This window comes from Mirounga leonina, unplaced genomic scaffold (genome assembly GCF_011800145.1).
Source record: "Mirounga leonina isolate KUSES-001 unplaced genomic scaffold, KU_Mleo_1.0 Mir_383, whole genome shotgun sequence".
Classification (NCBI taxonomy): Eukaryota; Metazoa; Chordata; class Mammalia; order Carnivora; family Phocidae; genus Mirounga; species Mirounga leonina.
In genome coordinates, this window is record NW_023270723.1 from 40,181 (window position 1) to 60,784 (window position 20,604).

Here is a 20,604-nt window from a genome sequence, read left to right on the forward strand (position 1 = left end):
GGCCCCTTTGGTTCTGAAAATGTTTCAATCTTGGCATGGGTGGTGGTTTCACGGGGATTTTCACATGGGAGAATCACTAAGCTGCACATGTAGTATTTTGTGTTATGGATGGGGGGTGGATGAGATTGAAGGGTCTCATTTGGAGACAGTAACCTCAGAGATCACTGAGTGGGCGGCAAATGGACCCTGGAGAGATGAGGGGCAAAAACAGCCCCCTGGGGGCACCAGCATTTAAATGACATGAAAGAGAGGGACCAACACATGTGTCTGGGTAGGAATTATCAAAAGTATTTGGAAAGAACAGGGATTGCCACGTGCCTCAGATATTGAAGGAGGAGGTGCTGTCAAAGAAGAAAGAGGTAGCAGTACCCAAATCCACTCAGGTCGTCGCTGATAAGGACCAGAAACTGTCCATTAGACTCGGTGGCACTGTCAGCAGTTAGATGTAGTGCTGGGTGCAGAGGCCTGATTGCAAAGGGATGCAGGATAGCACAAGTAGAGACAGTGAGTGCAGAGTCTGGGTTTAAAAAACGTTCATGGGGAGTGAGTGAGAGATATAAGCAGGCCCAGAGATGTCTGGGCTAAAGGGAAGGGTGAGAGATCTCTGGACAGGTTTGAAGCCTGAAGAGAAAGAGTCAGGAAAGAGAAAGGTCAAAATTAAATGAGAGAGAGAATGGTTGTTGGCAGAGAGTCCCTAAAGGAGCCCAGAGGAGTGGACGTGGTAGAATTCCAAACCCAGTATAGGGTTCAGCCTTGAGCAGGATGGGGACAATTCATCCTGGGAAGATGGAGGGAGTAAGTAAAGATGGGAGTGCCTGATGGCCCCATGTTTTTAGTGAAGATCACGATGAACCACTTTGCTGATGGTGAGGCAGTTTGGGTGACTCAGTTCAATTCAGCAAACATTCAGCATCTACCAGATGCCATGAGCAGGGGCTACAGAGACAGCTGAGATGTGATCTCTGTACTTGAGACAGGTGTACATGTATGCACATGCCACACACACACACACACACACACAGAGTTGCCATTCATGTAACATGGGAGATGCACTGGTAGAAGTATCCACAGTGGAGGGAAGTCATGCAAGAAGAGTACATAGATCTGTCCTGGACTTGATGCTGGGACTGTGCTGGGGAAGGGCAGTGGCAAACAAGATAGAGGTGTAGCCAGCAAGCTAGGAAGGAGGTTCACTCTAGGCACCATTGCAGGCTTGTTATAAGAGGAACACTGGCTTCCTGGGACAAGAGAGGGACCATGATTGCCCAGAGAGTGTTCCAACATGGCCAGACTTCTCTGGGCTTGGTCTTATAAGCCTCACCATAAGGCTCACCCCTCTCTGATAGATGCCCTTTCCAGGGGCTCGGATAAACTGCATGGTCAGAGGCTGGAGCAGCAGTGATTTGCTGAGAAGCCATGGTGGGCAGTGGGACCATGGAACAGGCCAAGGGGCTGAGAGCCAGAAATGTCAGGGCCTCTGCCTAGGGTCCATTTATCATTCAACCTGGTGTGCTCTTGATTGTGGGAGAGTTCTAGGTAAGAAAGGCACATTCCTTCTAATTTTGTTCTAATTTTTCATGTCGCTTTGGTTATTCTTATAGCTGGTTTCTACATAGAAATTTTAGAATCATTTGTCCAGCACTATAAAAAAAAATCATGTTAAAAGCAAGACAGCATTGGAGCACCTGGGTGACTCAGTTGGTTAAGTGTCTGACTCTTGGTTTCAGCTCAGTCATGATCTCAGGGTTGTGAGATCAAGCCCTGTGTTGGGCTCCATGCTCAGCGGGGAGATCTCCCTCTCCCCTCTGCCCCTCCCCCTGCTTGCACTCTCTCTCTCTCTTGCTCGCTCACTCTAAAATAAACAAAAGGAGTCAGAGAGCATAATGGCTATGTTGCATAATAAGAATCTTTATGTTAAAACTTCTCATCCATGAACATGGTATAGATTTCCATTTACTCAGTTCTTTTATATATTTCAATAACATTTAAAATTGTATTTCTAAATATATTGTACATTATTTGTTATATTTATTCATATATACTGAAGAGCTTATATTATGATATTTTACTTTTTAAATATTCAACAATACATTATAAAATAGCACAAGAATAGACAGCCCAATGGGACACAATAAGACTCGGAAATACACCAACATATATCGGGACACTTGGTTTATGACAAAGGTGACACTACATAGCAGTGGGGGAAAAACATATATATATATATATATTTTTTTTTTTTAAAAAGGTCGGTAGGATAACCATATAAAAAAAAGAAACAACCCCTATATCACAAAAACCATAAAAAAGTTATTTCCATGTGAATTATATATACTAACATAAAAGACTGGGGAAGAAAACTTCTACTAGGTAACATAGAGAAATATCTTTTTGGATCTAGTATGGGCAGTGATTCTTTAAACATGCTCAGAATGAAGTAATCATGAAAGAGATGACTGATAAACTAACTTTACTAAGTAAATTTAAGAACTTCTGTCAATAGAGAAATTTTTTTAATCAATAGAAGTGCAAATGTGGAAGCCACAAAGAAGGAGAAGATGTTTGCAAATCATATAACTGGTGAAGGGTTCATGTCCAGAATATAGACAAAATTTCTACAGCCAGTATGAAAAAGAAAAACAATACAGTAGAAAACTGAGAAAAACATATATACTTCCCCAAGAGGACATCCAAATTGTTGCTAAATATATGAAAATCTGATTAACCCATTGGCCATTGGAGAAATGAAAATGAAAGCCACAATGATATGTGGCTATCTACCCACCAGAATGACTAAAATTGATAAGACAGACAATATAGCGTCTGGTGATGATGTGCAGCAACAGGAACTCTCAGGCACTATTTTTGGGAACAAAGATTGCTGTAACATTTTTGGAAAACTTGAGTTATCCAAAAAGATAAAAATTCCACCTCTAAGTATGCCCAAAGGAATTAATTCACAGCAAAAGCAAAACAAAACGAAACAAAACAAAACAAAAAACAAACAAAAAAATTATATAAGTATTTCATAACAGCATTATTTTAAAAGACAATAACTGGAAACAACCCAAGGGTTCATCAACAGTAAGATGGACAAATTATGGTATTTTCATTTAATGAAATTTATATAGGAATGAAAATTAAAGAACTGCTACAATACACAATCATAAGGATTAATTTCACAAAGAGTATTAGCAAAAAAAAAAAAAAAAAAAAAGCCACAAAAGAAGAAAAATTGTGTGGTTCTATTCATAGGAAGTTCACAGCAGGCAAAACTAACCTGTGTGTTAGAGGGAGGATAGGTGTTAACCTTGCAGGTCACTGACTAGAAGGAGGCAGGGGTATTGTGGAAACTGGGTAGGTTTCTTTCTTGACCTGGGTGATGGTGATCTCCCCGAGTGGATATGATTTGATATTTTTTCTGTAGATGCATAAAAATTATATCTGTTTATACTTCATGTCTCCCATCCTGTGACTAGAAAGGTGGATGTCACAGCTGGATCTCTGGGTCATTTTTTCTACTAACAGTGTCTTCCATGCCCTTGGTGTCATGAAGCAAAGCCCAAGGGATCTCCTTCCCCTGAATGAAACCAATGCATTTGCCTCAGACCACCAACCTGGCTTCTCTGTGAGAGAGGCCCTATCGTCAGACCTGAACCACTCCAGCCAAGCCTATTCCTAATGACACCAAAACCACCATGGGGAATGGCTTAGCCATGTATTACATTATTATTTTAGACAGATCTCTCTGGCAATGGTATTGAGGATGGCAGCCCATTTATGAGAGGTAAATGCTCATGTCTGGCCAAGAGGAGACAGCAAGGCCCTGCCTCTGGAGGACAGGAGGGTGAAGGTACAGTGTTTAAGACATTTTTTTCTTCCAAGTTTGATCAAGATGCACAAACATCTGACTTCTCTCCCACTAAATCTCATGGATGGCCCAGAGAACCATGGTAAGTAATAGGCAGAAAACCCACCCCTGCCTTGATGCCGAGTGATTGCTCTGCCTAGTCTTCATGTGATTCAAGTCCCTGCTCCTTCTCTGAACATTTAGAGTTTTGGATGAAGAACATCCTTATTTGTCTATGCATTTCCCACTTAGTAAACGTCTGGTCCATTAAATGCTTTCAAGCAACATTGATTGAAAGAGTAAATGAATGAGTTTCTTAACATATCCAATTCCATCTGGAATTGGAAGAGGTTTGAGGAGGTCCTCATAGTTCAGTGTCTCTCTGAGGCTTCCATCCAGCCTGCAGAACACACTCTTTCCTCCACCACATCCTTCACATGGCTGTGTATTTCTGGCCCAGCCTCCACAGGGCCTCCTTCACATCCTTGTTTCGCAAACTGTAGATGAGGGGATTGAGCATTGGGATGACCAGCGTGTAGAAGACAGAGACCACCTTGCCCTGCTCCATGGATTCAATTGCTCCTGGCTGGGCATACATGACAAAGACAGTCCCAACAAAGAGAGTCACTGCAGCCATGTGGGAGCCACAGGTGGAGAAGACCTTGCGTCTCCCAGCTCCTGAGTGCATCCTCAGGATGGTCACTGTGATGTAGCCATAGGAGATGAGGACCACAAATGTCACACCTACAATGATGATCCCACAGATACCAAACAAGAGAAGTTCATTGATGGCCGTGTTGCCACAGGCGAGCTGAAGCAGGGGCGGAACATCACAGAAGAAGTGGTTGATATGATTGGAGCTGCAGAATGGGAGGCGGAATGTGAAGCTGGTCTGCACAACAGAGTTGAGGCAGCCTCCACAGTAGGTGCCCAGAACCAGGCGAGTGCAGGCAGAATGGCACATAGTGATGGGGTAGCGCAAGGGGCTGCAGATGGCCATGAAGCGATCATAGGCCATGACACCCAGGAGGAAGCCTTCAGTGGTGACCAGTAGAGAGAAAAAGAATAGCTGGGTGGCACAGCCTGCAAAGGTGATGACCTTGGATGGGGAAAAGAAGTTGACCAGGGCATTGGGGGTGATGACAGATGAGTAGCACAAATCCAGGAAGGAGAGGTTCTTGAGGAAGAAGTACATTGGGGAGTGCAGGTGGGCATCCAGGGTGATAACCATGATCATGGTGAGGTTCCCCAACACAGTCATCATGTACAGGGCCAGGAACACAGCAAAGAGCATGGCCTGGGTCCCCAGGCCACCCTCAAATCCCTCCAGCACAAAATCTTGAAAGTAGACCATGGAGAGGTTTCCATTTCTGTGGGGTGGCATAAGCCTCAGTCCTCACCAGGGAAATTACAGCTCCAGTATTGGCAGACTAAGTAGGTCAAGCTAAACTTCCTACTGAAGACTGTTAAGAAAAGATAAACAACAACAAAAACAAAATCTGATTGAAGGTATAAGAGAGTTAATGATTTAGTAAAAAATTACTAAACAAAACTCAAGATAAAAACAGAGGCCCAGGGGCTTTCATTACTGAGAGTTTCTTTTTCCCTTGAGACATAAGCCAATTTTGAAAAGGAGTCTGAGAGGCCAGGTGGCTAAGCAGTGAGGTTTTTCCTGTCTTGCAGAGCTAATGCTGACAGTGATTGGTTACTAGGAATCACCCAGGATGCACCATAAGAGTGATATAAATAAGGAGTAGGTAGGCAGCTCGGCTTCTGACCATTTCAATCACTGAAATTGTACTAAGATGTGATCTGAGTAATAGTGTCTCTGACACCTTGCAAAAATAAACATCTCAAGAGGAAGACACATTATTCTAGACCTCAGTATTATCCATAAAAGTTTTGTGTATATACTGCCAGACACACAATTCAAAAATTGAGGAATTCCTGCAATATGAATTAAAATAACAGAAATAATAGGAAAACCCAAAGAAGTTTCAGATTTTGGAGTTAACACACACACAAGTAATGAATCATTGAACATTATATCAAAAACTAGTACTATATGTTGGCTAATTGAATTTAAATTAAGAAAATTAAAGTTATGTTTAAAGGATAAAATATGAGACTAAGAATTTTAGCAGAAATGTGGAAGTGATAAAGAGAATAATATGTAACTTTTAAAAAATACAATGACTAAAATAAGAACTCAGTGAATGAATTTTACCAATTAGAAATAGCTAAAGAGAAAATCCGTGAACTAGAATACAGATCAGTAGAAAATATTCAGAGTGAAGCATTAAGAAAAAAAGGATAGAAAAATCAGAAATGAAGGTTAGAGACTGAAGACATAGAGACAAACATAGTATGAATTCCTAAAAAAAAGAGGAAGGAGATAAATAGGCTGAATCAGAACTTGAAGAGATAATGGCCAAGTATTATCTCAAACCAATGAAAGTTATTATTCTACAGATTCATTAACCCTACAAAATCAAAGCAGGATTTATACAAAGAATACCACAATTAGACATATCAATAAAAATATTTAGAACCAAAATAAAGAAAAGAATATTAAAAGCAGCCTGAGAAAGAAGACATAATCACTTCAAGGGCGCCTGGGTGGTGCAGTTAAGCTTCCAACTCTTGGTTTTGGCTCAGTCGTGATCTCAGGATTGTGAGATTGGGCCCCATGGCGGACATGCACTCAGCATGGAGTCTGCTTGAGACTCTTTCTTCCTCTCCCACTGCCCCTCCCCCCAAAATAAATAAATAAACCTTTTTTTTTTTTTTAAAGAAGACATAGTTGCTTCAAAGTATCAACTTTAGAAGTAAGACTGACAATTGGCTTACAAGATTAAAAATGATGGAAACCAAAGTAAAAGGAATTATATTTTCCTTTGTTCAAAGAAAACGATTACCAACTAGGATTCTACATCTACCCAAAATATCCTTCAAGAGTCAAAGTGAATTTAGCAATAATAGTTTAAGACTTCAATACTCCACTTGCAATAATGAATAGAACAACAAAACTAAATATCAGCAAGGAAATAATGAATTTGAACAATATTATAAACCAAATAGACCTAACAGGCATATGTAGAACACACTGTATCCAACAATAGGAGAATACATTCTTCTCCAGTGCACCATATGATAGACCATATGTTAGTTCACAAAGCAAGTCTCAATAAATTTTAGAAGATTTAAATTATACTAAGAATGTTCTCCAAACAAAATGAAATGAAATCACAAATCAACAACATAAGGCAATTTGGAAAACTTACAAATATGTGGAAGCTAAACAACACATTTTTAAATCACCAATGATAAAAGAAGAAATCATGATGGAAACTATAAAGTATTTTAAGATAAATGAAAATGGGAACACAACATACCAAAACTTAGGAGATGCAATGAAAGAAGGACTCTCAGAAATTTATAGCTATAAACACCAACATTAAAAAAGGATCTCAAATCAATAATTTAACTTTCCATCTTAGAAAAGAAAGTAGAAAAAGAACACAAAACTAAGCTCAAAGTAAATAGAAGGAATGAAATAAAGATTAGAGAAGAGATCAATGAATTAGAGAAGAGTAAAATAATGCAGAAAATCAATGACACTAAAAGTTGGTTCTTTGAAAAGTTTAACAAACTTGACAAACTTTTAGCTAGATTGACCAAGAAAAAAGAAGACTTAAATTTCTAAAATCAGGAATGAAAGCAGAGATGTGACTTCTGACCTTACAGAAATAAAAAGTATTGTAAGAACATATTAGAACAATTGGATGCCACATGTTAGCTAACCTAGAAGAAATGAACAAATTCCTGGAAACACACAAACTAACATAACTGACTCAGGGAGAAATAGAAAACTTAGAAGACGTATAGCAAACAGATTGAGTCAGTAGTCAAAAAACTTTCCAACAAAGAAAAGCTGAGGACCAGATCGTCTCACTGGTGACTTTTACCAAATTTTTAAAGAATTAACACCAGTACATCTCAAACTCTAAAAAAGAGGATACGAGAAAACACTTCTAATTCATTTCATAAGGTCTGTATTGTTTTAACACTAAACTGAGACAAAGATACTGCAAGAAAATGAAGCTACAGATAAATATCTCTTATGAATATAGATACAAAAATCCTTAACAAAATACTAGCAAGCTAAATTCAGAAGACCATTAAAGGGATTATACAGCATAACAAAGTGAGAATTATCCCAGGAATGCAAGGGTGGATCAATATACAAAAATCATTCAATATAATACACCACACAAATGGAATTAAGGGGAAAAAACACATGATCATCTCAGTAGATACAGAAAAACTACAAAACATTGCTGAAAGAAATGAAAGAAGACCTACATAAATGTAAAGGTATCCCACTTTCATGGACTGGAAGACTTAATAATGTCAAGATGCAGTATTCCCCAAATTTACGTACAGATTCAATGCAATCCTTTCAAATTTCCAATTGCCCCCCCCCCCCCTTTTTTTGGCAGAAATTGACCCTAAATAGCCGAAACAATATTTAAAAAGAACACAGTAGGAGAACTAACACTTCCTGATTTCAAAAACTTACTAAGAAGCAGAACAGTGTTGTGCTTGCACAAGGATAGACATAGACCAATGGAACAGAATTGAGAATCCAGAAATAAAATCACACATCTGCAATTTTCAATGAGGGGACCAGGGGCACCATTCAATAGTAAAAAATAATCTTGGGTGTTGGGAAAACTGAATATCCACATGCGAAAGAATGCATTAAAAGCTTTTACAACACGTATAAAAATTAACTCAAAATGGACAAAGACCTAAATGCAAGTGCTAAAACTATAAAAATATTAGAGTAGAAAGAGACATCAGTGTAAATTATTGGGACTTGGGATTAGTCAGCAGTTTCTTAAATATGACATCAAAGCGCAAACAACAAAATAGAAAAACTAAAAATAAAATAGACAAATTGAACTTCATCAAAATTAAAATCTTGTGCATCAAAGGACACTATCAAGAAGATGAAAACAAAACCCATATCATGGGAGAAAATATCAACAAATTATAAATCTAATAAAGGATCTAGAAATATACAGAACTCTTCCGACTCAGCAAGAAAAAGACGGACAAATTTTAAAATGGGCAAAGGACTTGCATGGACATTTCTCCAAAGAAAATATACAACTGGCCAATAAGTATAAGAGAATATGTTCAATGTCATTAGTCATTAGGGAAATGTGGATCCACTATGAGATACCACTTTGCTCATTAGAATGGCTACATTTTTTTTTTTAAAGACAGAGAAGAACAAGTGTTGGTGAGAATTTGGGAAAATTAGAACCCTTATACACTGCCGGTACAAATATAAGAGTGGTGCAGCCTCTGTAGAAAATAGTCTTGCCATTTCTCAGAAAGTTAGACATAGAGTTCTCATATGACCCACCATAATCCACATGTAGGTATTTGCCCAAGAGAATTGACAATATATGTTCACATAAAAGCCTGTACACAAATGTTCATAATAGCAATATTCCTAATCACCAAAAAGTGGATGCAGGCCAAATGTCCATCAAATGATGAATAGATAAATAAAATGTGAAATATTCATACAGTGGAACAATATTCAGCCATAAAAGAAAGTTCTTTTTTTTTTAGAGAGAGAGAGCGAGCAAGAGAGCGAGTGCACAAGCAAGTGGGGGGAAGGGCAGAGGAAGAGAAAGGGAGAGGGAGAATCTTAAGCAGGCTCCATGCCCAGCGTGGAGTCCAACACAGGGCTCGATCTCACAACCCTGAGGTCATGACCTGAGCCCAAATCAAGAGTCAGATGCTTAACTGACTGAGCCACCCAGGCGCCCCAAAATAAATAAAGTTCGAATACAAGATACAACATGGATGAGCCTTGAAAACAATATGCTAAATAAATGAAGCTTGACACAAAAGACTTCATGTTCTATAATTCCATTTATATAAAACGTGCAGAACAGGGACAGAAGGGCATTTGTTTTTGCCAAAATATGGTTGGGGAGGAGGGAAGGGAGAGTGCTGATAGGTACAGGGTTTCTTTGTGTGATGAAACTATTCTGGAACCAGAGAGGGGTTATGGTTGAACAACACTGTGGATATAATAAAAAATGAAACACCACACTTATTTGTAGTTTGAACTGGTAAAATTGTGACTTTTATATCATGTGAGAATTGTTCCTTAATTTAAAATGTTAAAAATAAAAAAATAATGAAGGTGAAAATAACAACTTTCACCAGCATTTTAAACTGAGAATTTAATTGAAACACATTAAATATGTTAAAAATCTGTGCGTCATGATAGTGGAAAAAAACCCTTCATTGGCTACCTTTGGAGGATGATGCTGAGGGAATCCACACAGTGACCTTCACAGTGATGAAATAATTGTTTAGGGGGATTTTCCCTATGTATAATAGTGCAACTAATAAATGAAGAATGAATGACAGAATTTGAATATTATCATCTTATAAACCCCTAGTGAAATAATGAATTTAGGTAAGATTACTAATGACCACTAATATTACAAAACAAGAGATTCAGCCAGGTGGACTTCTCAGTGGAAATACACACAACACTTATGAAATATTCCTGCCAAAAAATCAATCGTGAATCAGACTGAGACTCTAGACCTACCAGTTTACAGGAAATATAAGGAGCAAAAGAATATGCTAATCAACACTACAGGAATGTGATTAGCAAAATTTGTGCCGTGAGAAGCTTTGCAGGATAAACGACCTGTTTTCTTCAAGAAATAAGTTGGAAGTAATAATTTTGAAATGGAAATAGAGGGACAGACAGCCAGTGAATTAGAGACTTAGGAGACATCAACAAAACACAATGTATGGACCTCACTGAATCCCGTTTCAAAACAAAATGTAAAAGAAAAATGAGTCAATCAGGACAATTAAAACACTAAATGGAAATTTTATAATATTAAGAAGTAATTGTTAATTGTTTTATGAATAATAGTAACATTAAAGTTGTCTTTCTGTTAAAAGTCCTCACCATTTAGAGGGATTAGATATGATTGGCTCTAAGTTGATAATTATTGAAGTTGGTTGGTGCAAATAGGTAATCCATTACTACTCTAGTTTTGTATATGTGTGTTTGAGAACATCCATAATAAAAAGAGGCGTACATCTAAAAATAAAGTAAAACTAATCAGAGAGAATTTGTAGACACACACAGGAGAAAAGCAGAGGGTGACCTTCAGGTAGCAGGAGACTGACCCATGGCAGGTTAAAAATGCAGAGAGTAAAATACACCACAACAAAGATAGGTAATTTGGGAGGAAATAAGTAGAGTTAAAAGGGTTTCCCCATTGTTCAGAAAGTCAATAAAAATACTAATGTCAGTTGTGTTAAGTCAAAAATGCAAGTGTAATTTGTTTGCAACCACTAAAAAAAAGGCAAAAAGAGTAAACAAATGTAAAATTTCCAAGCTAATATAAAGAAAAAGTGGTACATGTTGTGATGCGCACTGGGTGTTATGAGTAACTAATGAATCTTTGAACACTACATCAAAAACTAATGATGCACTATACAGTGGCTAACTGAATATAATAATAAGAAAATCAATAAATGATTATTTTAAACAAAAAAGAAAAAATGGAATAATACTTTTTTCATGAATGTGAAAAAAGGGAGAAAAGAGAAAAATAAATAGGCAAGAGAGAAAAGCACCAAAGAACACCGTATGCATAAAGCCTAAATATGTCAGTATTATATGAAGGACTAAAGTGTATTGAATAACATAAATGGAATAAAGTTTCCAGTGAAAAGATGTGTACTAGTAGACAGGCTGAAGAAACAAAACTTAGCCATATGTTATATAAGAGATATAAAAAGCAAACAAAGTGTTGAAAATAAAAATGATGGAAACATACACAGCAAACTAACATTTCAGAAAAACAAAAAACAAAAAACCACCCAAACCACACAACACTAGAGTTGCTATACTAATCCCAAAGCAGACTTCAAGACGGAAGCACCAACTGACAAGAGGACACTTCATAGTGATGATGAAACATTTGGTTCACCCAGAAGACAGGCAACCATCTTTAATGTGTAAGCACCTGACCACAGAGCCTCAGTATAAACAAAGGAAAAATGGCACTTAAAAGAGAAAAATACAAATCCACAGTTATGTAAGAGATTTTAACGCCCTTTCTTGGAACTGATTAAACAATCATACAAAATGTCAAACTGGATATGGAATGTTTAGGCAGTAAAATTAGTGAACATAACTTAATGGAACACAGCATCCAACAGCAGGATGTACATTTTCTTTTCTTTTTTTTAAAAAAAGTTTTTATTTAAATTCCAATTAGTTAATATATGGTGTAATATTAGTTTCAGGTGTACAATATAGTGGTTCAACACTTCCATACATCACCCTGTACTCATCACAACAAGTATATTCCTTCGTCCCCATCACCTCACTCACCCATCCCCCCCAGCCCCTCTGGTACCATCAGTTTGTTCTCTATAGTTAGAATCTTTTCTGGTTTGCCTCTCTCCTTTTTCCCCCTATGTTTATTTGTTTTGTTTCTTAAATTCCACATATGAGTGAGATCATATTATATTTGTCTTTCTCTGACTGACTTATTTCACTTAGCATAATACCCTCTATATCCACCCATGTTGTTGCAAATGGCAAGACTTCATTCTTTTTATGGCTCAGTAATATTCCATGGTATGTATATATACCACATCTTCTTTATCCATTCATCAGAGGATGTACATGATTTTCAAGTTTACAAAGAACATACTCACACATGGACTATATTCTGGACACAGAGTAGCTTTCAACAAATTTCGAAGGACTGAAGGTGTATAAAATATATTTGTGTGCAATTTAAATTAAACCAAAAGTAAATCACAAATAGAACATTTAAAAATCCTCATGTATTTTTTAACTTAAAAAGTACTTCTAAGTAAGCCACAGGTCTAAACAATAATTTTGAAATTTAAAAATTGCATAAGATGAGTAACAAAAATAGTACCTTGGATACATCTAAGTCTGTGTTTAAAGGGAAATTTATAGGTTTAAATCCATATGTTAGAAAGAAGAAAAGCAGGATATCAGTATTCATCTGAAAATATTATAAAAAGATTAGTGAATGAAATCCCAAGAAAATACAAGGGAAGAAAATAATGAACAAAATTTATTAAATAGGAAACAGATATACACCAGAGAGATGTTATACCAAAAGGTGATTATTTGAGAAGATTGATCGAATGACAGGACTGCTGAGGGATGAAGGAGAAAAGGCAGAAATTACTGATGTCAGGAATGAAAGAAGGATATCACTGACATCCTAAAAACACAGAGTGGATCATGACAGAATGTTCTCATAATCTTGAAATGTTGATGAAATTGGCAAACTACTAGAAAGGTATCACCCACCACAACTGACCCCCAAGAAGTAGAAGATCTGACAGTTCCATAGTTACTGAGAAATGTAACATATACTTTAAAATCTTTTCATGAAAAAGATTCCAGGACCGGATGGCTTTACTTGTGAAAGTAAATAGTTCTACCAAATATGACCAAATCTATCAAAATACTTAATCTTACACAAAATCTTCAAAAGAATAGAAGAGGGACAATTTTCCATGCTATTTTATGAGGCATGCATAATCTTAATGCCAAAATCTGAAAAGGACATTATAATAAAGAAGTATGCAAGATCTATAAAGAACTTCTCAAACTCAACACCCAAAAAACAAATAATCAAGTCAGAAAATGGGCAGAAGACATGAAAAGACACTTCTCTGAAGAAGACATACAAATGGCTAACAGACACATGAAAAAAATGTTCATCATCATTAGCCATCAGGGAAATTCAAACCAAAACCACATTGAGATACCACCTTACACCAGTTAGAATGACAAAAATTGACAGGGAAAGAAACAACAAATGTTGGAGAGGTTGTGGAGAAAGGGGAACCCTCCTACATTGTTGGTGGGAATGAAAGTTGGTACAGCCACTTTGGAAAACTGTGTGGAGGTTCCTCAAAAAATTAAAAATAGAGCTACCCTATGACCCAGCAATTGCACTCCTGGGTATTTACCCCAAAGACACAGATGTAGTGAAAAGAAGGGCCATATGCACCCCAATGTTCATAGCAGCAATGTCTGCAATAGCCAAACTGTGGAAAGAGCCTAGATGCCCTTCAACAGATGAATGGATAAAGAAGATGTGGTCCATATATACAATGGAATACTACTCAGCCATCAGAAAGGATGAACACCCCACTTTTACATCAACATGGATGGGACTAGAGGAGATTATGCTAAGTGAAATAAGTCAAGCAGAGAAAGTCAATTATCATATGGTTTCACTTATTTGTGGAACATAAGGAATAGCATGGAGGACATTAGGAGAAGGAAGGGAAAAATGAAGGGGGGGGTGGAAATCGGAGGGAGAGATGAACCATGAGAGACTATGGACTCTGAGAAACAAACAGGGTTTTAGAGGAGAGGGGGGTGGGAGAATTGGTTAGCCCAGTGATGGGTATTAAGGAGGGCACATAGTGCATGGAGCACTGGGTGTTATACGAAAACAATGAATCATGGATCACCACATCAAAAACTAATGATGTAATGTATGGTGATTAAGATAACATAATAAAAAAAATCACAAAAAAACCCTAATATATTTTATGGTGACTAACATAACATAATAAAATTTAAAAAAAATTTTAAAAAGTATGCTATTCTCAGTCATAAGTATATGAGCAAATTTACTAAACAAAATCTAATTAAGTAATATATAAAAACTATAGTATGTCCACAACCAAGTTGTCTGTATTCAAGGGATGCAAGATTAATATTCAGAAATCAATGCACTTCACCACTGTAACAGAATAAAGAGGAAAATCATATAATCTCAATAGATGCAGAAAAAGCACTTGAAAAAAATCAATATCTGATTAGAAGAGGCCCTGATAAAGAGTAGCTATGAAAGGCTAATAGCACACATATTCACGGTGAAATATTGAAAACTTTCCATTGAAACAGGAGCAAGACAAGGTTGCTGCTCTGGCATTTCCATTCAACATTGTTCTGGGCATGCCAGTCAGCACAGAAAGGTGAGACAGAGAATAGTAATCATAAGGCTCAGAGAGAAAGAATAAAAAACTATCATTGATAACAGATGGTATTATTGTGTACATAGAAGACCTACGTTAAGCTACAGATAAATTATGAACATCACTATATGAATTTAGAAGACTTGCTAAATACAGCATCATATATAAAATTAATATTTCCATGGACCAATAGAAAACAGCTAGAAAATGACAATTTAAAAGTGATATCATTTCAGTAACCTGCAACTATCCATTACCAGATATATGTAAAACCTTTTTGCATAAAACTGATGAGAGAAACCAAAGTAGATTTAAGTAACATGGCAGGATGTGCCAGGTTCCCAAACTGGCATACTCAATATTGCATAAATGCCAATTCTCCCCACACTGAACTGACTCAGTGCAACCCCACTGATTTTTATTTGTGGAATCTAAAAAGCTGATCCTAAAATGTGTATTGAAATGTGCAAAACCAAGTGTGTCCAAGACATTCTTGAGACGAGAAACAGCGTGGGGGGATTTGCGCTACCAGATAGCGACTCATAAGTAGCAGTAATGAAACAATGTTGGCAGCAGAGGATAGACCATCTGCTGATGGAACAGAACACCAGAGCCTGGAAATCAACCCTGTGCTTATCCCGACACCCAATTTACCAAACAGGTGGGTAGCGCTATGGAAAAGTTGGAAAATCTGGGACAGTTGATAGTCATATGGTAAATAGTGAGATTTGGCTCTTACCTCATACTATACACAAAAAACAATCACAGGCTGAATGCAGAAAGGGTGATGGACATTAAGGAGGGCATGTGATGTGATGAGCACTGGGTGTTATACACAACTGATGAATTATTGAACCTACATCTGAAACTAATGATGTACTATATGTTGGCTAATTGAATTTAAATAAAAAAATAATTTTGAAGGCAAAATAGTGAAGATAATACAGAAGATCCTCATGGCCCCAGTGCAGGAAAGCACCTCCCAAATTGCCTAAGCAGGGAGCAAAAAGTACTAAGCATAAAGGAAATACCTTGTGGATGGAACTACATGAAAATTGAGACAGTTTTCAGAGTGTGTAAAGGCAAACCACAGCTTGGGAAGACATACTTGCAATATATGAAGGGAAAAATGACTTGTCTGCACAATATATAAATAATCCTTAGACAAACAAACAAAAAAAGAACTCAGTAGAAACACAGGCGAGAGACTGGTAGAAGTGACACATAGGGGAGAGGAGCCAAATGTGCACAACCCTGCTCATCATCAGGAGAAAACAAGTTCACACGTTAGTGAAGTACTGGTGCACACCCACTGAAATGTCTGCAATTAAGCAGACTGCAGTAACCAGTGGTGTCAAGGACAGGAGCAACTCAAAAAGAATGTAAATTAGGACAAGAAATCTTGCATTTTTTACTGGTGTTGAAGACACCTGGCCTTACCCGTGATTTCACTTTCCCTCTGGAAGGTGTTCACCCAACAGAAGTGCACACACGTGCACAAGGAGACCAGTATGAGACTGTTCTCTGCAGCGTTAATCACCATAACTGCAAAGGGGAAACCACACAAGTGGATTGTGGTGTATCTGCTGGTGGAGTACTAGACAATGGTAAATAGGAACAGACCACCAGTTCATGGAGCGACACTGAGCATGATGATGCTGGTCCGTGGACCACACTTTGAGAACAGCTGCTAATTCCATTACCGACTCATGTCTCTCACTCTCAGAGCCCGGGTTTCCAAACAGCAGTTGGTGGTCCCATCAGAACCCAAGTCATCCTGTTCAAAACTGCTCACTCATGTCCAGGTGGAGGATGTCATCACCACCAGCCACCCCAGACCCTGCCCATCCCCTCCGCTGCCCATCCTGGGCAGTGTCCTGCCCATCTCCATTCACCATCCCTGCCTCTGCCCCTCCTGTCAACTCCGGGCCCTTCTCAGCTCTCGTCTAAATGGCCGCCATGGTTTCATAATGAGCTTCAGCCTGTCCATTCCCTGCTTTGTTTCCCACACAGAGTCCCCTGTGTGGAGTCATCAAATCCTCCCTTCAGGTCATAGTGCTCCCTACTGCAAATGAGTGATAGCTTCTCCATCAGCTGAGGGAGCCTGGAGAGGAACCCCAGAAGGGTCTTGCTCTAGGCCTGCCAGGCGACCTCAGCTCCAGTTGGTGGCATCATGCTCCACAATCCTCCAATTCTCTCATTCTGCCCGGAATGCCTGTGTACCCCCATCCACCGCGTGGGTGTCACCAGCTCTCTCCTCTCCCCATGGGCTATCACCTCTCTGATGTGGCTGTTGCCTGCTTTGTGCCATCAGCAGCCTGGTCATGTCCCCTCTCACTGCCTGCTTCCCATGAAATTGCAGGTGTTTGTTTTCATGTCTGCATTCCTGCAGAGCCAAAAGATCCCCAGAGCTGGACTTGGTCTACTCTATTTCTGCATTCCCCCACACAGTGGGCATGTCCCTTAGAAGCATGTGCTCAGTAGTCTGGTGGTACTGATTTGAGCCTGAGAAATGCATTTAAGGTCATGAAGGAGCCTGGTGCTGTGATCCTCTGATTCTAATGAAAACCTGTCCCTTTAGTTGAAATGACCCTGAAGTCCAAGACAGGGCTGGCCAGGGCAGGAGTGTGGTCACCACTTCAGCTGCTGAGGCAAGCCCTGAGTGTGTACTGTATACCGTAGCCCTGATGCCTCCCTTACATACATGGTGTCCTTCAACCCCTGGAAGCCCGGAGGGGTGGCTGTCTTGACCTCACCTCTTTCAGGTGAGGGTCATGACTTGTTCAAGATCACACAGCCAGCACCTGCTCTCCCAGGGTCTCCCAAGCTCTGTGCTTGGGAGACCCACATCTGTGCTGATCATAATGAAGTGGGCACCAAGGACTCTCACCCCTCCTCATTCTACTCTGGCTTCCCATGCAATGAAGAGAGACTGGAGAGGGGGCAGGGGAGGAAGAGTCTGGTTGGGTGCCCCATGTTTGGGCTACAGGAAGCTCCTGGGTCTTGGTGGAAGCAGGGGATGGAATGGTCTCAGCTCACCTCAGCTTCCATGTCTTGTTGCATCAGCTGGGCAGCAGAGAGGCACCTGCACCTTGGGGTCACTCTGCTTGGGAAGATCTCTCCACCAGCACGGCTGGGACTTGGAACCTTGAATGGCCAATTAGGTGAGCTTGTTTGTTTTCTGGCCTCTGCAGTACACTGGGACTCTCAGTTCTCCTGGGTCCCCTGTCACCAACCTTTGTCTGATCCTCTCCTCACCTACAGGGCCAGGAACCAAAACCCAAAAGTCCCTTGGGGCCCCAGAGGGGTGAGCAGAAGAGGAGCATAGACTCTAAGAGCAGACCCAGTGGCCCTCTGTGAACTGTCCTCCCAGGGATGGCAGGTGTGAGCTCCTGGGCCCAGAGCTGTTCCATCAGTCCCTTCCCACCACCACCTTAGCTGTACCATTCTTCTGTGAGTTGAAATGATCTATCAGGAAAAACAATCCTCTCTGGGTCCCTCTCTGCTTTCTGTTGGTCCTCCCTGGAGCAGAGCCTGACCCATGAGTGAAGGAAAACCACCCTGAATACATTTCTGTTCCTGGAGGAGGATCAGGTGGAGGTTGCTTTTCAAAATTATGAAACCAAAATGTGTTTGAAAAATTCAAGCAATTATAAAGTGTTTGGCCCACAGTGAGGATGCCCCTCTATTTACCCCAGTCACTGTCCCAACTCTGTTGGAGGTCTGGCGTTTTCTCTTCCACACCTGTCGGGGGAGGAGGCTTGGGGGCGCTTGTGTATTTTACTTAATTTGTTTTTTTCTTTTTCTTTTTTTTTTTTTATTATGTTATGTTCATCTCCATACAGTACATCGTTAGTTTTTGATGTAGTGTTCCATGATTCATTGTTTTTGAATAACACCCAGTGCTCCATGCAATACGTACCCTCCTTAATACCCATCACCAGGCTAACCCATCTCCCCACCTCCCTCCCCTCTAAAACCCTCAGTTTGTTTCTCAGAGTCCATAGTCTCTCATGGTTCGTCTCCCCCTCCGATTTCCCCCCCTTCATTCTTCCCTTCCTTCTCCTAATGTCCTCCATGCTATTCCTTATGTTCCACAAATAAGTGAAACCATATGATAATTGACTTTCTCTGCTTGACTTATTTCACTTAGCATAATCTCCTCCAGTCCCATCCATGTTGATGTAAAAGTGGGGTATTCATCCTTTCTGATGGCTGAGTAATATTCCATTGTGTATATGGACCACATCTTTATCCATTCATCTGTTGAAGGGCATCTCGGCTCTTTCCACAGTTTGGCTATTGCAGACATTGCTGCTATGAACATTGGGGTGCATATGGCCCTTCTTTTCACTACATCTGTGTCTCTGGGGTAAATACCCAGGAGTGCAATTGCTGGGTCATAGGGTAGCTCTATTTTTAATTTATTGAGGACCCTCCACACTGTTTTCCAAAGTGGCTGTACCAATTGCCTTCCCACCAACAGTGTAAGAGGGTTCCCCTTTCTCCACAACCTCTCCAACATTTGTTGTTTCTTGCCTTGTCAATTTTTGTCATTCTAACTGGTGTAAGGTGGTATCTCAATGTGGTTTTGATTTGAATTTCCCTGATGGCTAATGATGATGAACATTTTTTTCATGTGTTTGTTAGCCATTTATATGTCTTCTTCAGAGAAGTGTCTTTTCATGTCTTCTGCCCATTTTCTGACTTGATTATTTGTTTTTTGGGTGTTGAGTTTGAGAAGTTCTTTATAGGTCTTGGAAATCAGCACTTTGTCTGTAGTGTCATTTGCAAATATCTTCTCCCATCCTGTGAGTTGCCTCTTTGTTTTTTGACTGTTTCCTTTGCTGTGCAGAAGCTTTAACAGTTAGGAAGACAATAGCTAGAATGGAGAAAATGATTAATGGCAACATAGAGTCTCTAAGGGCAGAAATGAGAGCTGATCTGGCAGAACTTAAAAATGCTATCAATGAGATCCAATCTAATCTAGATACTCTAATAGCTAGGGTAAATGAAGCAGAAGAACGAATTAGTGATCTAGAAGACAGACTGATAGAAAAAAAGGAACAGGAGGAGGCCTGGAACAAACAGCTTAAAATCCATGAAAACAGAATTAGAGAAATACGTGACACCATGAAACTTTCCAATGTCAGAATTATTGGGATCCCTGAGGGGGTAGAGGAGGAGCGAGGACTAGAAGATATATTTGAGCAAATCGTAGCTGAGAACTTCCCTAATCTGGGGAATGAAACAAGCAATCGTGTCCTAGAGGCAGAGAGGACCCCTCCCAAGATCAAGGAGAACAGACCAATGCCCCAGCATGATTTTTTCTTTTACGAAAATATGATCATACCCCACACCATGTCTGCATTATCTTTTTACCAAACACTGTGTAATCATCACCTTTCTAAGCCAGTGACATTCTCTTTCAGTATCTCCAGTGTTCCATTGTATGGGGGACCAGGACTTACTCATTTAACTACGTGAATGGCTATTTAGGATTTTACATTTTTAAAAATTTTATTCTGAAAAGAGCACTTAACATAAGATCTTTTGCTTAACAAATTTTTAAGGGCGCAATATATTGTTGTTTGTATGTACAGCATACAGCACATCTCTAAGGCTTATTCCTCTTGTTTGAC

At 39.3% G+C, this 20,604-nt stretch overlaps 1 protein-coding gene across 1 annotated transcript; it reads right to left on the reverse strand.

Moving 5' to 3' along the window:
• Positions 1-4,260: 4,260 nt before the first annotated feature.
• LOC117998413 (olfactory receptor 12-like) lies at positions 4,261-5,677 on the reverse strand. The gene has a single exon (XM_034987162.1). It carries the CDS (start codon positions 5,232-5,234, stop codon positions 4,284-4,286), a length of 951 nt encoding a protein of 316 aa, XP_034843053.1. The 5' UTR covers positions 5,235-5,677; the 3' UTR covers positions 4,261-4,283.
• Positions 5,678-20,604: the final 14,927 nt, after the last annotated feature.

Coding starts and splice junctions, on each gene's coding strand:
- LOC117998413 (XM_034987162.1), bottom strand. CDS start 5,234: ATGCCACCCCACAGAAATGGAAACCTCTCCATGGTCTACTTTCAAGAT.